This window comes from Rhinolophus sinicus, linkage group LG04 (assembly GCF_036562045.2).
Source record: "Rhinolophus sinicus isolate RSC01 linkage group LG04, ASM3656204v1, whole genome shotgun sequence".
NCBI classification, from domain to species: domain Eukaryota; kingdom Metazoa; phylum Chordata; class Mammalia; order Chiroptera; family Rhinolophidae; genus Rhinolophus; species Rhinolophus sinicus.
In genome coordinates, this window is record NC_133754.1 from 43,737,966 (window position 1) to 43,756,030 (window position 18,065).

At 42.9% G+C, this 18,065-nt stretch overlaps 1 protein-coding gene across 2 annotated transcripts in view; it reads left to right on the top strand.

The window, feature by feature from the left end:
- Positions 1–18,065, top strand: part of FARP1 (FERM, ARH/RhoGEF and pleckstrin domain protein 1) — a 218,521-nt gene that overhangs the window by 167,658 nt on the left and 32,798 nt on the right. Inside the window, exons 13-15 of one of the 2 annotated variants that reach the window (XM_074329441.1) lie at positions 7,324–7,511; positions 8,736–8,825; positions 9,901–10,034. In XM_074329441.1, coding sequence (XP_074185542.1) covers positions 7,324–7,511; positions 8,736–8,825; positions 9,901–10,034 — 412 coding nt within the window. The remainder of the gene's footprint in view (positions 1–7,323; positions 7,512–8,735; positions 8,826–9,900; positions 10,035–18,065) is intronic. The other variant, XM_074329442.1, reaches the window with a different exon arrangement.

Below are 18,065 nucleotides of genomic sequence, written 5' to 3' on the forward strand. Positions count from 1 at the left end.
CTCTGGGAAGGAGGTGGGTGGAGGAGTCTTGTGTTGAAAAAAAAGGTCTTCCTTCATACAATAAACAGCATATCACTCCAGAAAACACAGGTGAAACTTCTAGCATGAGAAATGTGTTTTTCTTTTCCAGTGAAAGCAATTAAACACCATGGTAGAAACTAGGAAAGAATTAGAAAATCTTTTTTTCCTGAAAGCTTTAAAAATGGAATAGACTCTAATTTGTTCCGGCCGATTTCACGGTGGATTGACTGAATGACACCGACTTCACAGCTTGGCCTAGAAACAGCCTTCCTTCCATGTCTTCTGGCCTCTGGCATTTGGTTGTCACTTCCGGTGGAAGGTAGCTCATTTGGGTCTCCGTGTGGGTCCCAGATCGCGTTACTCTGCTATGTTTTGGGGTGGCTTTGTATTTGAAAGCAGGGAGGATTAAAAATCAACTGCTGACATGTGTAGTTGAGAGCAGGTATAAAGCGTTCACTGCAAGGCTATTGCTGTGAATGCAATCTTGGGAATGCATGGTGCTGGAAGGTACTTGAGCTTACTGCTGGGGCCAGGTGCAGCGATTTCAGAATATTGAGGAGTCGTTAGAAATCACTGCAAAATGCAACACAAACCAAGGGCCCTAAGGAAGAAAGGAAAATTCTGTGTGTGTGTGTGTGTGTGTGTGTGTGTGTGGAGGGGGGCAGTAAAAAGCATGGAACAGTGACTAACTCTACTTTTGAATTGGAGGTTGTATCAGGGAGTTTGGAGGCCTTGCTCCTGCCTTATTATGAATTTGGGTGCGTAACTAACTCTCAACGAGCCTGCCATGGTGTGGTGCTAGGCCTGTTCTTACTCATGGACCAGCTTTCTGGCTCACGAAACTGGGCTAACAACTGCTTTTTTCTGGGCCTCCAAGTTCCTATGTAAGAACTAAGCCATTTGTCACTCTTCTGCGATGGTGCATAGAAAGACCAAAGATAGGTTTTCCTTAGTCAAGAACGCAGACCTGCTGCTCTCGGCACACACACCTACCTGGCCGATGGGTTCAATCCTTTACGCTCACCCCGTTCTGCCTGGAAAATTGCCATGAAAATCTAACTAACCAACTCTCACAAGCTTGGCCTATATCATTAATCCAATGCCCTTCTGTTCTCTCTGTGTGTATATTTAATACTATAGATAAGATATTTTATTAAAATTTCTAATACACCAAATTAATTTTAAAATAGAAAAGGCTGGGGACTTCATTCTCATTTTTGTCATTTGTTTAATAAATTTAAGACATTTTTCTGTTGTTCCATTGTATGCACTGTTTTGTCAGCATGTACCTATCTAAGAGAAAAGGCTTTTTTTCCCCAACGTTCTGTCTTTATCTTCAAAGCATGGTTTACCTCTGTTCCTTGCATTGTTGGAGCACTGTCTGATGTCCTTTTTTATTTTATTTTTCCACTGCTGAATACCAATTTGTACCTGGAATATATGTTTCCTCTACAATACAGTGATCCTGTTCACTAAATAGCAAGCTTTAATATGGAGGCATCCTGGGAGGTACCATATTTTATTAAGGGTGGGGAAAGAAAAGGCGAATAGAAGACTTCACTTTTCTGATTTCATCTTCTAACGAGCCTGAATGTTGTACTGTGTGTGCATAGGGGTGGGGGTTCTTTGGAAGTGAGCAGAATCACTGTATTTAGGGGAGAGGGCTGATGAAAACCGAGAGCATCTGTGGCAGTAGCTTACATACGGGAGCTCAGACAGCTGACCAAAGGAACAGCTTCATATGTTGAATGGTAGTATCTATTCAAATGGTAATAGAAACCTGGACATAGTTCACATTGATAAGAATTTAGTGTGTTTGTTTTGTTGGGGGGGGGGCATAGTTGGGAATGTAGAGAAGACCTCACTTACTCAGCCCCAGTTGGCTTCTCATGGCCAATAAGCTGTTTTTAGTTTTGATATGTACCCACAATGTAGGCTGTCACAGATACTGTCTGGTTTCATCTCTCCATGGCCTAAGAGTGCAATATCTCAATAAAGCATGGATTTAGAGCATCGGGAAGGCGGCTGACTTCTCCAGTAACAGTGAGCTTGGTGACTCTTGAAGCATGGAAGGCCAAACTCATGTAACAGTGTATGCATGGTATTAATATTTCTTGTTAATCTAAACTGAAGAGGCTTTTACTTGTCCTAACAGGTATCTTGCTGTAAAAACTGTCAATTGTAACTGTTCTTTCCCACTGACGGCTGAAGCTTTGTCCTGAGTACAAGATGGTATTTCTCATTGGTACGAAGCACCGTGTTTCCCCAACCCAAACACTGCCACCACCACCACCACCAGGTTCAAACAAAGGAGAATTCGCCTTTATCTTTTCCACATAAGAACAAGCTAGTGCATTTACTGTCCTTTTTCCATTAGTAGTATTTCTCTCTTTACTTTTCTATAAGTTGCATTGCTGTTGCTTTTCCAATTTGCTTAATGATGAACGGTGAAGATGTTTAGCTGCTTATTATAAAACTTTTCTTAAAGGAGCTTGGTCTAAGAAGCACATATACAGTACCCTCAACACCCTGAGCTAGCAGGAAGAGGACACCACCGCTATGATTGGTAATCCTATAACCTGGTTTTCCTTGTTGAACCTTATAATTCCAGTAAAACTTTGTCACCTTTTTTTATTTTTTACAAATTCCACTGGGGTGCGACCCAGCTTAGTTATCAGACTAGAGTGAATCCTGTGGGTTCTTGAGACGACCCATTATTCCACACGACACTGACCGTTTTTGATAGCTGGCTTTCAAACGCAATCTCCAGAGAGAGTTCATTGTATTCTCTTTTAGAGGGAGAGTATGGATTTTAAAAGAGCTTTTTAAAAAATAGATGAAAACCTACACCCATAATGTATTTCCTGTATGTGCCTTTGGAGCATATTCTGGGTACATAGATATAAAATCTATATTTTAGGACCAAGTAGCAAGAGACAAATCATGAGAGATGAATGGCACCGAGAAGCTTGCCAAATAAATAACTTGATTTGGGGGACTAGTGAAGAATCAGCATAAATACTTTTTTAATAATTGTACTTTTTAAAATTTTTAAATGAGGACTTGAGAAAGCAATCAATAGTCTCCTTTTCATCAATATTCTCATTCTCAGATTTTTAAATATTGTTTAACAAATCTGTGGGTTACTATTTTAAAAATTTTTTGTCAGGTTTTCTAGGTTCCTCCTTAACAGGAAAAATAACACTTATCTGTTAAAAAATGGAGACTACCAATTTACTGGGCAATTTACAATACTATACAGGTACAATTAAGTATTAGAAAATTCTCTTTTCCCAGATTTGTGTGAGTTTGTTCTTAAGCCCTTACTATAGTTGGAGGTGGTGGATGCTTACTAGGCAGCTTGTGCCTGATCCTAGAAGGGGGGCGCAGGCTTGTTGATCCTGCGTTCCTACTGTGTGTGTACCTCCGAGGAAGAGCTGGTCAAGACATGGTACGCGCGGCCTGGGAGATGCTGCAAACGCAGCTGCCCCAGAGCAGTCAGGAGAGAATTATGAATGTGTTTTACATTAAAAAGATAGAGAAGCTAAGCCAGCTTCTGGGCTGTGAGATAAATTGAAATCCATAAATACAGCAGTGCTAATTCGAAGTTCCATAATTGTTTGTGCCATGAGAATCTGAACATGTAAAAGGATTTTAAAAAGCAATTACCAGAAATGCCTCCCTTGAGAGCAGTATTAGTGAAAGCATTTCCGGTCCATGGAGGTGACAAACTCAGTCCTCTTGATACAGATTAATGTCAGGGAGGAGGACATGGGGGAACCAAGGGGGAGGGTTAAATCATCTGGAAGAGGTGAAGGATTTAAGAGTCATTAACTGAAAATATAACTGAATGCCTAAAAGTAATGCAGGGCAATTTCTGGGAAAAAAATTTTTTTTTAAAAAGAATCAGAAGCTTCCAGACTTTCAGGGTATAACTAACTGATCTTTTTCTAATCTCTTCAGACTTCTTTCACCTGTTGCCTTAATATCCAGGTGCTTTTTCAAAAGATTCCCCCCCAAAAAAATTATTTACCTAGAGCCCCTTGCTGGAAGAAATTGTTGTCAATGTGTCTCAGAGGGGAAAAAATGATAAAAATACCCAGGCATTTAAAAGTTCATTAAATAGCAATGATTGTTGGTCACAATTTCTTCTCCTTGCCCAGGGCTGTGCCTTCAAAGCAGGGGACAGGCTGCATGATTTGAACAGGCTTTATGTGGCTGGATAAATCAAGCGGACTCATTTTATCTAACAACACAACTGTTTGTTTGCTTTTTTTTTTTTGTAAAATGGACTACTTCAGTGAAAATTGGTTACTTGTAGTTCTAATAACTAATCTTAGACATTGACTTTCTTTACAACACAGCTCTTCGCTCTTGCCCGAAGGCGGGCCCTAGGTGGACACCCCTTTGTACAGACTGTTATCACACACTAGCTCAAAGTCATAGAATTTTAATTAGTCATTAAGCTGCCAAATTCTACTAATTACCCTAGTCAGCATATTTCATTGATTGCTGAATGGCAAATGAGCTACATATTCTTGTTTGGACCATGTCACCTCTACATTTTCAAAGTTTCTCTTGCAAGGGGCAGACAGGGAGCAGGACTGTTCTCCACGGATACAGCTCAAATTAGCAACATCGAACTTCAGAGTTTGGGATCTTTTCCTTCCTTAGAATTGCTGATAGATTTTCTAGGATAGGCTGCATGGTATTTGATGATTTATTGGTTTTATAGTTTAAATACACCCATCACCCTGCCTTTCTTAGGCCCGGGAATAGACACAAAGCCAGCTGAAAGCTGGAGTAGCCACCCTAATTTGCTCATCCTCCAAGACGGTATGCACATGTGAAGTCAGTGGTTACACATATCTTTACGCTACATGAGTGAATGCAGCAGGCGTTTACCCAACAATCTGCCTGACCGGGGGCTGTCCCCTAATCTACCTAGGAACAAGGTTGTCATGAAGTTTACTGTGAGTGGCCCATTTTCTGAATCCTATCTCTCATATGGTCCAGTGGGGATTCTTCTAGATTGCTATCTTCTTTGAAATGTGTCCTGCCATCTTGGCAGGGTGGCATCTCTCCTGGCACCCTCGTCTGTTCACTCATTCTTACCGCCTGCTCAGCCTACCGAGTAGAAGTGTCCCCAAGGGGAATACACAAGGGCAACAGCCTTCGACCTTTGGAGAGCGGAAGTGGTTGTACTTGACTGTGTTCACCCTTATTTTCTCCCTCATAATGTGGCAATTGGCTTTTTACCTGCTGCGGGACGCTGCCTAGGGCCTATTTGGTACCATTTCCCCACCCCACACTCTTCTTTCAAACTGGCCTTCTAACTGCTTTTTATTCTTGGCTCCAACTCTTTCAATGATGAGGCGAATGCTTTTTCTGTTCCACATCACTGCAAATTCAAGGCCCAGCATGTTCGCACTTATAACTGCCTCACCTGATCGCACGCACCGTGCGAGAGCTAAAGGTAAGCCCCAAATTTTGCCGGATAACGGTGGACAAATAAGTGATTCTCAAACAGCAACTCATAAATGCATGAAATGTTTTGATCTCCAGATAGACTGCCAGAAGTTCTCTTTTCTAATTCCTATTTGTAGTGATAACATTTTTCATTTTGTGATTTTTTTTAAAGAGTAGTGTAGTACCTTGAAATAATTGCAGTTCTAATTATTGTCAGTATTTCTATTTCACAAGTTCCAATTCTTCCAAAATTATTGTATTCAGTTGTGCACTAGTGTCAATAAAATTGACATTTGTGAAGCAATTTCTGGCTTTTTTCTCCGGGTTTCACTGGGTCTGGTGGTGTGTGGGGTGATTGGGTCTTTGTCTAACACCAGGACTTCATTTCAATGATTGTATATTTAAATGCAAGGATTTAAATGGAGAGATTTTTACAATGCGAACTTCTTGAATTTGCCTTTTCCTCACATTTCCTGATCTTGTTCTTCAAGGATCCTTGTACTGCCCCATGGGCAGGATGCATGCATTTTGTTGTTTTCCTGGGTGTGGTGGCTTTTCACCTGTGTGTTGGTGACACAGCTGGCTGATCAATGAGGGACCGGGTGGGGGCTGGTGGTGGTTTTTTTATGGTTCATTCATACTGGGATCAAGTTCACTACCCTACTTCATTCTAGGCTGGCCTATCTTATAATTTCAAAATGGATATGAATGTATCCAGAGGGAGAGAGAGCATAGATGTCAAGAAAAGGGGGGTACGCCTGGAAAACTGCACCTCACCTTTCTCTCCAAGATGCTTGATAGTGTGCAGAGTAGCAACGAGCTGAAACTGTATATTGGAAAATGGAGAAAGCATTTACTTTGTCTTTCCTTATAATGGTAACAGACAGAACTGCAGGCTCCTTTAACTTTGTTTACTCTAACACTAGTTATCGCAAACCTGCATTAGAATTATACGAGTGTTAGGTAAAAGCACTTAGGTTAGAGGTATGTTTGAAACATCCCGTTTAGCTTCCATGGGTTGAGGTATATTGATATTTGCAAAATTCTGTTGACAGAGAGTTTCATGTAACACATCATCTCCTTTGGCTGACTCATAATGGGTAATTATACATTTTCATATTGTTTAATATGGTATCCTTTTCAGAGGAATAATTAATTACCTGTCAACTTTTTGACTCATAAAGGGGAGTTGGGATAATGGAATGACCTCCAGCTTTGCATTTTTAAATGATCACCTTTGCATGTAAATGTGATGCTAGTGTTTCTGTCCCAAACAGTGAGAGAGACATGGAGTGACATCACCAGGTATAACAAGCTTGCTTCTGTTCTTTGTAGAATGGGGAGTTAGCTGCTTTACCTTTCTTTAGCTGTGGCCCATTGTTACAAGATATAGTTTGTCCTCGGTGCACAAGTCGTTTAGTTTCCTATTAGTATAGCTCTATTTTCTAGTCATTTTCCATGTTTCCTTGTGATAGAGATACTGTGTCTTTCTCGAGTAATTCGTAGAAACTAAGGCAGTAGTTAGGAGGTGAAGATTCTATGTGGGGATACAGTATTCTTTTAAACCATTGTAATTCTTCTCGAAGCAGAGTTCTCTACCTGATCATTAATGGCATAACTGAGGCTCCATTGAATTATTCATACGCTGGTATCTTCAGTATTAAGGCAGCTGCAACTTTGAAAAAAAAAAAAAGCTAGAAAATCATGAAGCTCATTAAGTTTGCCATATGGTAGTCAAGGTTCTGGAGATTTAAAAAGGTGAAAATTGTAAGTAGAAATAGGACCCAGAGGAATTACTTTTTTTTTTCTTTAATACTTCTCATCCCCAAACAGGCTCCCTGACTGGTAGCCCTCACCTTTCAGAGCTGTCCATCAACTCGCAGGGAGGAGCTGTGCCCACCAGCGTGATCTTGTCCCCCAACTTGAGCCCCGACACCAAGCAGGCCTCTCCCTTGGTCAGCCCACTGCTGAACGACCAGCCGTGCCCACGGACTGATGACGAGGACGAGGGCCGGAGAAAGGTGTGGGCACTTGTGCATAAGAGTGTGCTATTCTTGCCTTTAATTGGAGTAATATCCGTAACATAAAATTTGCCATATAACCATTTTTAAGCATACAGTTCAGTGACTCTGAGTACATTCACAATGGTACATGACCATCCTCACTCTTCATTTCCAGAACTTTGTCACCATCCCAAACTGAAACTCTGTGCCTATTAAACACTAACTCTCCATTCCCCCTCATTCCAGGCCCAGCAGCCACCATTCTAGTTTCTGTCTCTGTACATTTGGCTACTCTGAAAACTTCACATAAGTGGCATCAGACAGTGTTTGTCCTTTTGTGACTGGCTTCTTTCACTCAGCAGACTGTCCTTAAGGTTCATCCATGCAGTAGCACATGTCAGCATCCCTTTCCTTTCTCAGGCTGAATACTATGCCATTGTATAGCTGTCCCACACTGTGTTACCCATCCATCCATTGATGGACACTTGGCTTTCCTCCTTTGGGGCATTCCAAGTACTGCTAGGAACATGGATTTGCAACTATCTATTCGGGTCTCTGCTTTCAAGTGCATCTCCACAGGTGGAACTGGGTGGGAAGCAACCAGATAGCTACCTCCAAGGGATTTCCATTTCCTTATTGTTGAAAGGGAAAGCAAAACCAATTGCTGGCCCACTCCGGAATGGTGCTGCCTGCCCGCCTAACCAATGAACTCCAGAGCGTGGAGGCACAATGGCGTCACTGCCTGCTTTCACCTTTGTCCCTTTAGCTCAGCTTCCCTTTGTGTTCCCGTGAACAACATACCTTCCGTTTCCTGAACACACACCAGCACCACCAGCACACGGCAGCCGGGACACAGGCCACTGTGGCTTATGTTTCATTTATTCTCTTGAAGATTGCATCACTCTGATATTTTACTAATTCATTCGATTTTCAGATGGCCTGTTTTGAATGAACAGTCCTCAGTGGGGGCTAGCATAATCATTCCAGGCCTTGCTCTGAGGGTAATAGTTACATGAAAGCAAACATTCCTAGACCATTTTCTCATCACGGAACGCCAGTCTCCTATTCTAGTTCCTCTCACACAAAAGGGGAATAACTGAGAATTTAGCCTTGATACCAGTTAACAAAAGATTGTAAGATAGCAATGTACCACTTTCCCCCGGACTTCCTTATAATCAAGACATTCTTGGAGACTTAACACTCAAATTTATTATGTCTTGTTTCTTTTTATGGATCTTGCAGAGATTCCCAACTGACAAAGCATACTTCATTGCTAAGGAAGTCTCCACCACGGAGAGAACATATCTGAAGGATCTAGAAGTCATCACTTCGGTATGTGTAGCAGTGCCCCTAAAGCATTAAATTACATAATTTATCTCAACTAATACTCAACTTTAGGATAGAAGCTGGATCTCATTAAATGTTGGATTCTGTGACTCCAATTAAAAGGCATGTGTTCCTGGATTATAGAAATTAAGACAGTATATTTAATTCAGAACGTACTCTATAAAAATGTTTATAATTGTGACTTCTTAAGTGCAAAGGCACATCTAAAGTGGAGAAAATTGAAACATTTTACTGTGTGCGTGCACTGATGCAGAACGTTTTTCATGTTTTGCCCATTGTCAAATGAAGCTACTTATTTTTGCTTGAAGGAAACCCCAGAGGGAGTAGAAGCCTTGTTTTATCTTTGATAATAAATTGAGCTGTGTCAGGAAAATCTGCCAGAAGACTGCCTTTTATTATTTTAATCAGTTCTGTTCAGCTTTGGAAACAAATTCAAAGCATCGCTGATGTCTTTCTGACCCCTGGATTCTGGGAGAGAGTTAGGCTATTGGAGGTCAGTGGAGTCACTGGGTTTGTGTGCCTCCAGGGCGTTATGTACAGTGCCTGGCCCTGGGCAGGAGCTCTGTAACTTCTTGGGACCCAGCCCTGCCTCCCCTCAGCAAGGTGAGTGACATTGTGTGAAGGCAGCAGCTTTATCTCTCTGGTCCAGCCACCCTCCTGCTCAACATCTTAACAAAGGAGCAGAGATGGAGGAAGTTCCTAAAGGACTGAACCAAGTGTTGTTTGGTTACCACCAAATCAGTGATCCCAGTGAGTTGGCCAGAAGGGAGGTTTTGATTTGAGGAGCTGCCCCTTTCGGAGATTCATCCTGGCTTCAGCAATTTTTTGGTAACCAATCTTAGGAAGCAGTAATAAAGAGCTGGGAGCTGCTCACCCCATCTAATGAAAAAAGGGACAAGCAGTACGGCCTGGGAGCCCCTGATGCCCCCGAAATACCACAAACCCGATAGTAAAGCCTTTCGTCCTCCAGGCGCGCTTGGCTGCAGCATTTCTTCAGAAGAATAGCAAACACTCACCATTCCTCTTTACACCCCTAAGTGTGTCTTTTTTTTATTTCCAGTGGTTTCAGAGCGCAGTAAGCAAAGAGGACTCCATGCCTGAAACGTTGAAAAGCCTCATATTCCTGAATTTTGAACCTTTGCACAAATTTCATACAAATTTTCTCAAGGAAATTGAGCAACGACTAGCCCTGTGGTGAGTACAATTAATTTGAACAATTATATTTCACCCCCTCCCTCCTCTTCTTTCTTTTTCTGCCTTTCGAATGTTATTTTTATGTTCCTTATATGCAGTCATGAGAAAAGATAAAAGCAAGAAATTGGCTTAAGACAAGCCAACCTTAAAATGGTCAATTCTACACATCTTTAGATCTCATCCTAAGGTTTTTTTCCCCCTTTGGTTTACAGTTCTTAAAAATGCATGTTTTCTTATGATAATTAAGTGACTATCACAAAATAAATGTAGTAGTTGCTTCTGGAAGGACAATGAAGGTTATTAAGAATAGAGACATATAGAGACTTTTAGAGGTATTGGTAGTATTTCACTGGTGCTTGCTTGCTTTCTAGTCATTTGTTAAGTATCTGTACGCCTCATGCAGTTTTCAGTATTATATTTCACAGTGTTTAAAAAAGTGCTTTGAAAAATACAGAGCCCTACGCACCCCACCCCACCCCCATACACATACACTTCTAGGAATTTATCTTACGGATGCATTTTAATACGTGAAATGACATATGACAAAGATGTCCACGGAAGAATTAAAAGATTGGAAATGACCTAAATGTCCACGAATAACAGATTGGTTAAAGATAATATTACGTCTATCCATAAATCAAATAAACATTAATCTGAGAGAAGAAGAGGGTGGTGCAAAAGTCAGGAAAAACTTTGTACACCGTAGAATGCAAAATCTGATGTACCCTTAACTAAAGTAGTTATATGTAGACACATTGGGAGTTGACTGTCTACTAAACATGCGTTTGAAAAATGCCAGGAGAGAAATAGCAAAGGCTTCTACTGTGTTTTGGGCAGAAATGGAACCCATTGTACACTGTATCCTCACTGCAGGCAAGAATTTGGTTGAAAGTGGTCCCCCAGGCAGTGGTGACTATAGGACCAGAAGGAGCCCTGGATGAGGTTGTCTTGCCCCAGGTGATCCCAGATAATGGGATTTAAGCATCCGCTTAAGGGTTAGCAGAGCTGCTCCGTGTTGTCAACAGTCGCGCTCTGGCATCGGCTTTCTGTGTTCTTTATACCTGGAGATAATTCATGTGTAGTTCTTTTGCCGGTGGTGGAAGGAGGTGGGAGGCTTGGCTGCGATGCCCCAGGGAGGAGAGCACAGCTGGGATTGAGAAATGACAGGTACAACATCAGCCTCACTGAACATGGGGAAAAAGTGAAATGCCACTTTCAAGTCTTACTCTAGGCTGGTGCTGTGAATGTAAGAGAAATACCACTTTCTAAAAATTTTTTAAAAAATTCGACAAAATCTAACTTTATTTTACCTCCCTGACTTCGTTTACCTAGAAACATACCATTATGTTCTGCCATGTTGCTGTGTCATCATTCCTACAAAGTTGAATGATGCTTTCGTAATGGAGTCATAGCCTTTACAACTCTGGAAAAAATCAATTCACAGTTTGTTTTCTGGCCAGTGAGATGTATGTTAATATAGTCTTAAATTTTTCTGTAGACTCAGAGCATCTTTAGCTAGTGTCACTAGAGACGTTTCAGTCCGCGTGGCAGTTGATTTAAATGGTGGTGGGGAGGTCACACACAGGAAATGTCACCAATTGGCAGTACCCTGGCAGCCCAGCATGCTGGCTTCAGCTAGCTCCTGCCACCAGAGAGAACTTCAGAGAGCTGTATTTCATTCTAAGAACAAATGCCATACTCTTAGATTTATCTGTGACCATAAACGTTTAGCATCTGGCCCTTATCTATGAAAGAATAGCCCATTGCTCAAAAAGCAGCTGCTATCATTTGTTTCCCAGAGGATTTTCGGTAATCTTTCAAAATCTATGATTTTATTCATCTAATACATTAAGGTATCAGAAAGCACATAAAAGAGTCAAAGCCAGAGAGATAGTAGATCATCAATATGCTGCTCAATTGATCTAACCTTCAGTAGCCATGCAACAGTGGACCCAAAGCAAATGGACAACGTTTATCAGGAATAAATGCAAAAGTTTGCCATTAAGTTCATTCAAGTAGTTCTTCAAGTGCATGACGAGGCTTGGCAGGGATTCAAGGCCTGTAGGCTGAGTGTGAATGAGTTTAGTATGAGCTGACAGAGTAACATGGAGAGAAAGTAGTGTCTATATCTGTAGCTGTCGGCATTGGCTGCTCATTAAAATCACCTGGAAGCTTAAAAGTTCTTGATAACCAGGCAGAACCCGAGACCAGTTATATCAGAATCTCTGAGAGGTAAGACCTAAACATCAGTAGTTCCTAAAGCTTCCCAGGTGGTTCCGATGTGTAGCCAAGGTGAAGACCTTTGCCCTACACTGCCGTATGACAAAGGGACCCAGGCATGGAGAACGACTGCCCCTGGTACCATCAGGGCGCCTTCAGAATACTCTACCCAATGTCTGAGTTTCACATTTGAAATGGTATAATGAGAGAACACATTGTGTGTTTTTAAATTGATTATTGGAACTCTGGGCATTTGGTCTAGAAGACAGAAGATTTTAGAAAATATGATGGTTGCCTTCAGGCTGGTCATGTGAAAAAGGGAGTACACGTCTTCTTAGTTGTACCAGAAGACAAAATTTGAACAAAGGAGTGAATGTCCAAAGAAGCACCTCATGTCTGAGTATGGAACAGGATTTCCTAGCCCTAAGCGCCCCTTAACCATGCAAGGTGCCTTGTGAGACAGTGAGCCCCTTCACCCCAGGCCTTGTTGAGCAGAGGCTGTCCATTTCCAGAAGGTATTTACCTATTGGGGAAAACCCCAAACTTGGGGCCAGGGTCACATGGAGTTGGGGAAGAGGGCATTTTGAAAAAATACAGGTTGCCAGGCCCCATCCAGCCGTCCTGAATCATAACTTTGGGGTGAGACCCAGAAATCTCTGTTTTTAAAGTGCTTCTAGGGGTGACTATGGTGAATCCCTTTCCTGGAACAAGTGATGTGGAATGCCTCTGAAAAGCCTAAGAGTCTGTGATTCTTTCCTTTGCATTTTGGTCTGCACCCGTGGTTTCTTTCTTCTATAAGCAATGAAGGACTACATGAGTGGGTGGGTGAGTGCGTTAGGTTTTGCCCACTGGTGCAGTCCCAGGAGGAGGCAGGCATGTAGAGGAAGGAAGGCCAGGCCTTCTCATGCATGTGTGTGTGCCACTGTGGGTGCAGTGAGTTACTGGCCAGATCTGCCTTGGAGGACGTGTGGGCCTGCACAGAAGAGGCAACCTGTGAGTGAATATATTCAGTGAGAATGGGTCACAGGGAGGTTTATTAGGAAAGGAACGCACACTGAGTTACTGACTGACAGACCGTGTGTGTGTGTGTGTGTCTGTGTGTATACACATTTTTATTTTGTCATACTATGATATGGGAAACACACATTGAGTCATGTAGATGGACATGGCTGTGATCGTCATATGCCACCAAACCACCACCTGAGGTCTGTGCCGAGCTGTCCATGGCCCTTGCAGAGTTCCATTTCATCTGTAAAATGTGGAGTGCAGTCTCCACCTCACAGGGTCTTAACAAGACGATGTAAAGGGCGTAGTGCTCTGCCCCACACACAGAAGGGGGAAAGCTGATCTTTTTCTTTCAATAACCTTTTATAGACAATAGCACTTCTGCACACTCCTCACCCCTGCCCATCCCCTAATGTCAGCTTCTTACATCACCATGCACGGTCATCAAAACTAAGAAACTAAGGTTGATATATTACTATTAACTAAACTGCAGACTTTATTCAGTGATATTTTAAATGATTATTGTTCGTGGAAAGAAATCTAAAGTATATTAGGCACCTAAATTTTCCCAAGATTTGGTATTTAAATGACACAGCCAACATGCTTTTCCTTTGCAGTCCTACATTAGGTTGTCAGGTACTTCCATCAATAGTGGGAAATTACAGGGGAGAGAAATTACCAGGAAGTTTTCCTAAACGATTAGGCTGAACCCCAGCTCAGTAAACACACCTGCTCCTGTCCAAATGTTGCGTTCTCCTAAGTAAACACACCTGAGAAAAGGATGGACTGTTTCATCCTGGCCAAAGTCCAAGTTACTCTGTTTCTCCAAAAACAAGGAAACAGGTTTGATGACTTCTGAAAACATGAAGAATGCTTATCCTTTTGAAAGCAAGGACGTTTTACTCAGCTGTTCAAATGCATTCAGAGAAAGTCACTTCAACCTTTGGCATTCAGGCAGGAGTCCCGAATGCCACCCTGAAATGACTGGCAGGCACTGAGCACAAACTGGCCGACTCATTCCTCAGAGCGGGATGAAGACCTGCCCTGGTACCGGGTGCCTCGGCGGAGCCTGCAGGGCACAGAACTCAGCTGGCAGGAAGCTGGGCTCCAGGGACAAGTCGTGCAAAGAGGCACTCTGATAGGCTGTGGGCACACACTTTCCAAGAAGGATCAGCTGTATTTTTTCTTAAGAAACTTGAGGACGAGTCATTTGGAAAGAGTGTAGAAGTCTAGCCAGGACTGGAAAGACAGGATGTGGAGATGTCACCGAGCAGACCAGTCAGGGCTCATGGGACAAAGGAGAAGGGAAGAGGGGAGGCCCCTGGACCTTTGAGCTGGTTAACTGGTCATAAAATGAAGAAAAAAGTTGTAGAAGAAAAGAAGCAAGTAAAATGGAGGGAAGATGAGCTTGCTTTGGGGCACCTCAAACTGAACGGTCAATACTGAAACCCTACAGGCAGTTGTAAACTCTTGCCTCAGGCTTGGGAAAGAAATCAGACGCAGTGCTGTGGATTTGGAAATTATAAGAAGAATCAAACCTTGAATGAAGTGAATGTGAAGAAAAAAGTAAGTCAAGGGCAGAATCTTATCATACACCTTTTGGCAACTTTCCATAGCTTATGGCAGAGCGAGAGCCCCCAGAGGCAACACAAAAAGCCACCAGAGATTTTAAAAAAAGGAGAGAGCAAGGGTAGAGGTTCCCAGAAGAGAGCACGTCTTGGAGAGTGACGACGGGGAGGGCAGATGGTTTCTGGAAGGAGTTCCCTGGTGTGCAGTAATGGGCTCAAGACAAGGGAGCTCTGCAGGGAGGATAAGGAGGGTGTCGTTGAGGGATCCGAGGTCCTCTGGGCAAGAGGAAGCTCTTCTTTCAGGGCTGACACTTGCCGACGGTGACCAGAAATTTCACAAGTGGAGCAGTTTGGTGTCACCATGACACTCTGAGTGCGGAGGTGCAGTGGAGATGACAGAGTGGGTCAGAAAACTGTTTCACCCCCACCCCACCCCCCAAAAAGTGGAACATCTTTATAGTAGCACCAGTGAATGATCATAGAACAAAATGAATAAAATATTTTTCTCCAAATATTAAACACCAAGTTTCCTATGTGAGCCAGTAATTCCACTCCTAAATGTCTAGTGACACTGATGTACACGGATCTGTTTGAGTCCCTTGTTTCATTCTTTTGAGAATTTCATTCTCAAAACAGTCTCAAAAGAATGAAATTCAAACAGATCCTTGTACATCAATGTCACTAGAGCATTATTCACAGTAACCAACAGGTGGAGACAACCCAAATGTCCATTGGCACGTGAATGGATGGATAAACAAAATGTGGTGTATACGTACAGTGGAGTATTATTCAGCCTTAAAAAGGAAGGGAATTCTGACACGTGCTGCAACATGGATGAACCTTGAGGACATTATACTCAGTGAAATAAGCCAGTCACAACGGGACAAATATTGGATGATTCCACCTATACGAGTTTCCTAGAGTAGTCAAGTTCATAGACAGGAAGTAGAAGGGTGGTTGCCAGGGCCTGGGAAGGGAAGTGGGGAGTTATTGTTCAAGGGATCTGGAGTTTTAGTTTAGGAAGATGAAAAAGTTCTGAAAAGGATGGTGGTAGTGGTTGCATAGCCATGTGAATGTACTTAAGGTTACTGAACTGTATACTTACAAATGGGTAAGATGATCCATTTCATGACGTATATAAGTACATATATATTTTTATAAAATAGGGAACAATTTTTTATTTATTTTTTTTAAATACGGGGAAAAAATCATAGGGAGTCCAGTGCAGGATAAAACCAGAGGCTTCAAAACAGTGCCTTGCGCCTGAGGGCTGCTGGCCTGGGCAGTCACTGTGCGTGGGGCACTGACCAAGTGCTTTCCTGAAGGAACTCATTTGAAGCTCACGGTGGTGGGTGGTGGCAGCCGAACCTTAGGAGGCAGGCGTGGTTGCCGATTGAATTGCCTCCATTCTGATGCAGTCATCATTCACAGTCAGGCCTCGATGGGTCAAACTGAGCTGAGGACCTCAGTGTAAGCTGCAATTATACTCACACGGATGGGGATAGCTCAGCCCTTATCATCTTCTTGCTTCAAATGCTGGTGGGGGTGAGGTGGAGTTGACCTGGTGCCTTTTTCATTTGACGGCAGACCTCGCCACACTCACGTTTTGCTTTTTATCAAGTTCCTCATTCTTGGGGCCTCTTTTCATCTTCCATTATTGTTTCCCTTTATTGCCCAACAGTCTGGGAAGTTGGCGGGGCGTTGTATGCAACAGATGGGAAGTGGAAATAGACTTTTTACCTTTCGTAAGTAAGCCAGGAAGGGAGTCTTTTGGGTGGTGAAATGCTGCGCTTTTTTTGTGATGTGAAGACCTTTGATGTTAAAACTTACCGCCTTCTCTGGTCTATGTTTGCATTTGGGATCATTATGGAAATGCTAGAAAGGAGCCGCTGGTGGGACAACCTGTTTTCGTGAGCTTGCTGCACAGCTGAGTTTCCCATAAGCAGGGCGGGCAGGGACACTGCTCTTCCCACAGGCCCCTGGGGGGGCGGTTTCCTGCAGTGGCCACCCCCCTGCCTCCCTCCACTACCTAGAAAGGTAGCTCCACCTTAAATCCGAAGCACTTTCTCTCTCAAAGGGGCCTGTCCCCTCATGGATGAGGCAGGTGTTGGCACCGGGCCCAAGCACATACCGTGTTCCACAGGTGTGCACACACGCACACACACACGCACACACCATCTCCTCCCCTCAACTCTGAGTCGGCCCCACCGCGCCTCATCGCTGCGTCACGGGAGGACAGCTCAGACCCGGGCACTGTACTTCTGAGTAGTTGCCAGTGGCTGATGCGTGGTTGCTGCCACGTAGTGAAACCCCGGCTGGCTTTGACCAAGCACATAGTTTACGTCATACAACAGCTTTGGTTCCCTCTGAAGTTGATATCTGTAGACTATTTCCCACCTCCACACAAGGAAAGGATCTGATTTCTAAATTTCTTGGTTGTTGCCCAAGATCAAATTATTTGTAAAAGTTGACTGCGGAGAATCCCTGTCATTATTTCCTGGAGTAATAATTACTGCCCCACCTACTTTGTTCATGATCAGCTGATTCTTACCGTGAGGAGGTCTCCCCGTAGTACATTTACTAGGGTCAGTGAAAACTTTTTTTTTTTTTTTTACTTCTTTTACGGTAAAATCACTTGTTCTCATGCAACATTGTGTGATGTATCCCATTGTCTCATAAGCTTTATATGAGCTTTTTCCGGTGTTCCAGCAGCCATGGATTCAGTCACGAGCAGGAAGTCAGGGTTACAACCCTGTGTGTCAGGAATCCCAAATCACTCTAATCCAGCAAAGGCAATTAACGGCATTGATTTTCCTCCCTGTAAAACTGAGTTAGTCCGGTTCCAAAGCCGTGATCCCTCCTTCCCCTCTGTCACCTCCAACCCCCATCTCTCCTTTGAAGTCCCATGATGGTTATGACCCGTCTTATGTCACCCACTCATTCCCAGTTCCTTCTGCACATGTCTTCCCACTTTGCCAAGACTGTAGGTTGCTCCGGTGGGAACCACTTGGTCTGTCTAGATTGGAACTCAGAATGATGTTTGCTTGTTTGACGAATTAATGATTTCTTATTTGTAAATGGCATCACAATTCTTAAGCTTTATTTTTATTGTGGTTTTAAACCTTTTCCTGACTCATGTTCCTCAGAGATTTTTGAGATAGTTTACAAATGGAAAACCATGCAAGAAAAGGATAAGCAGGGACACGTAAAGCTGCACTGTCCTATATGGTGGTCACCA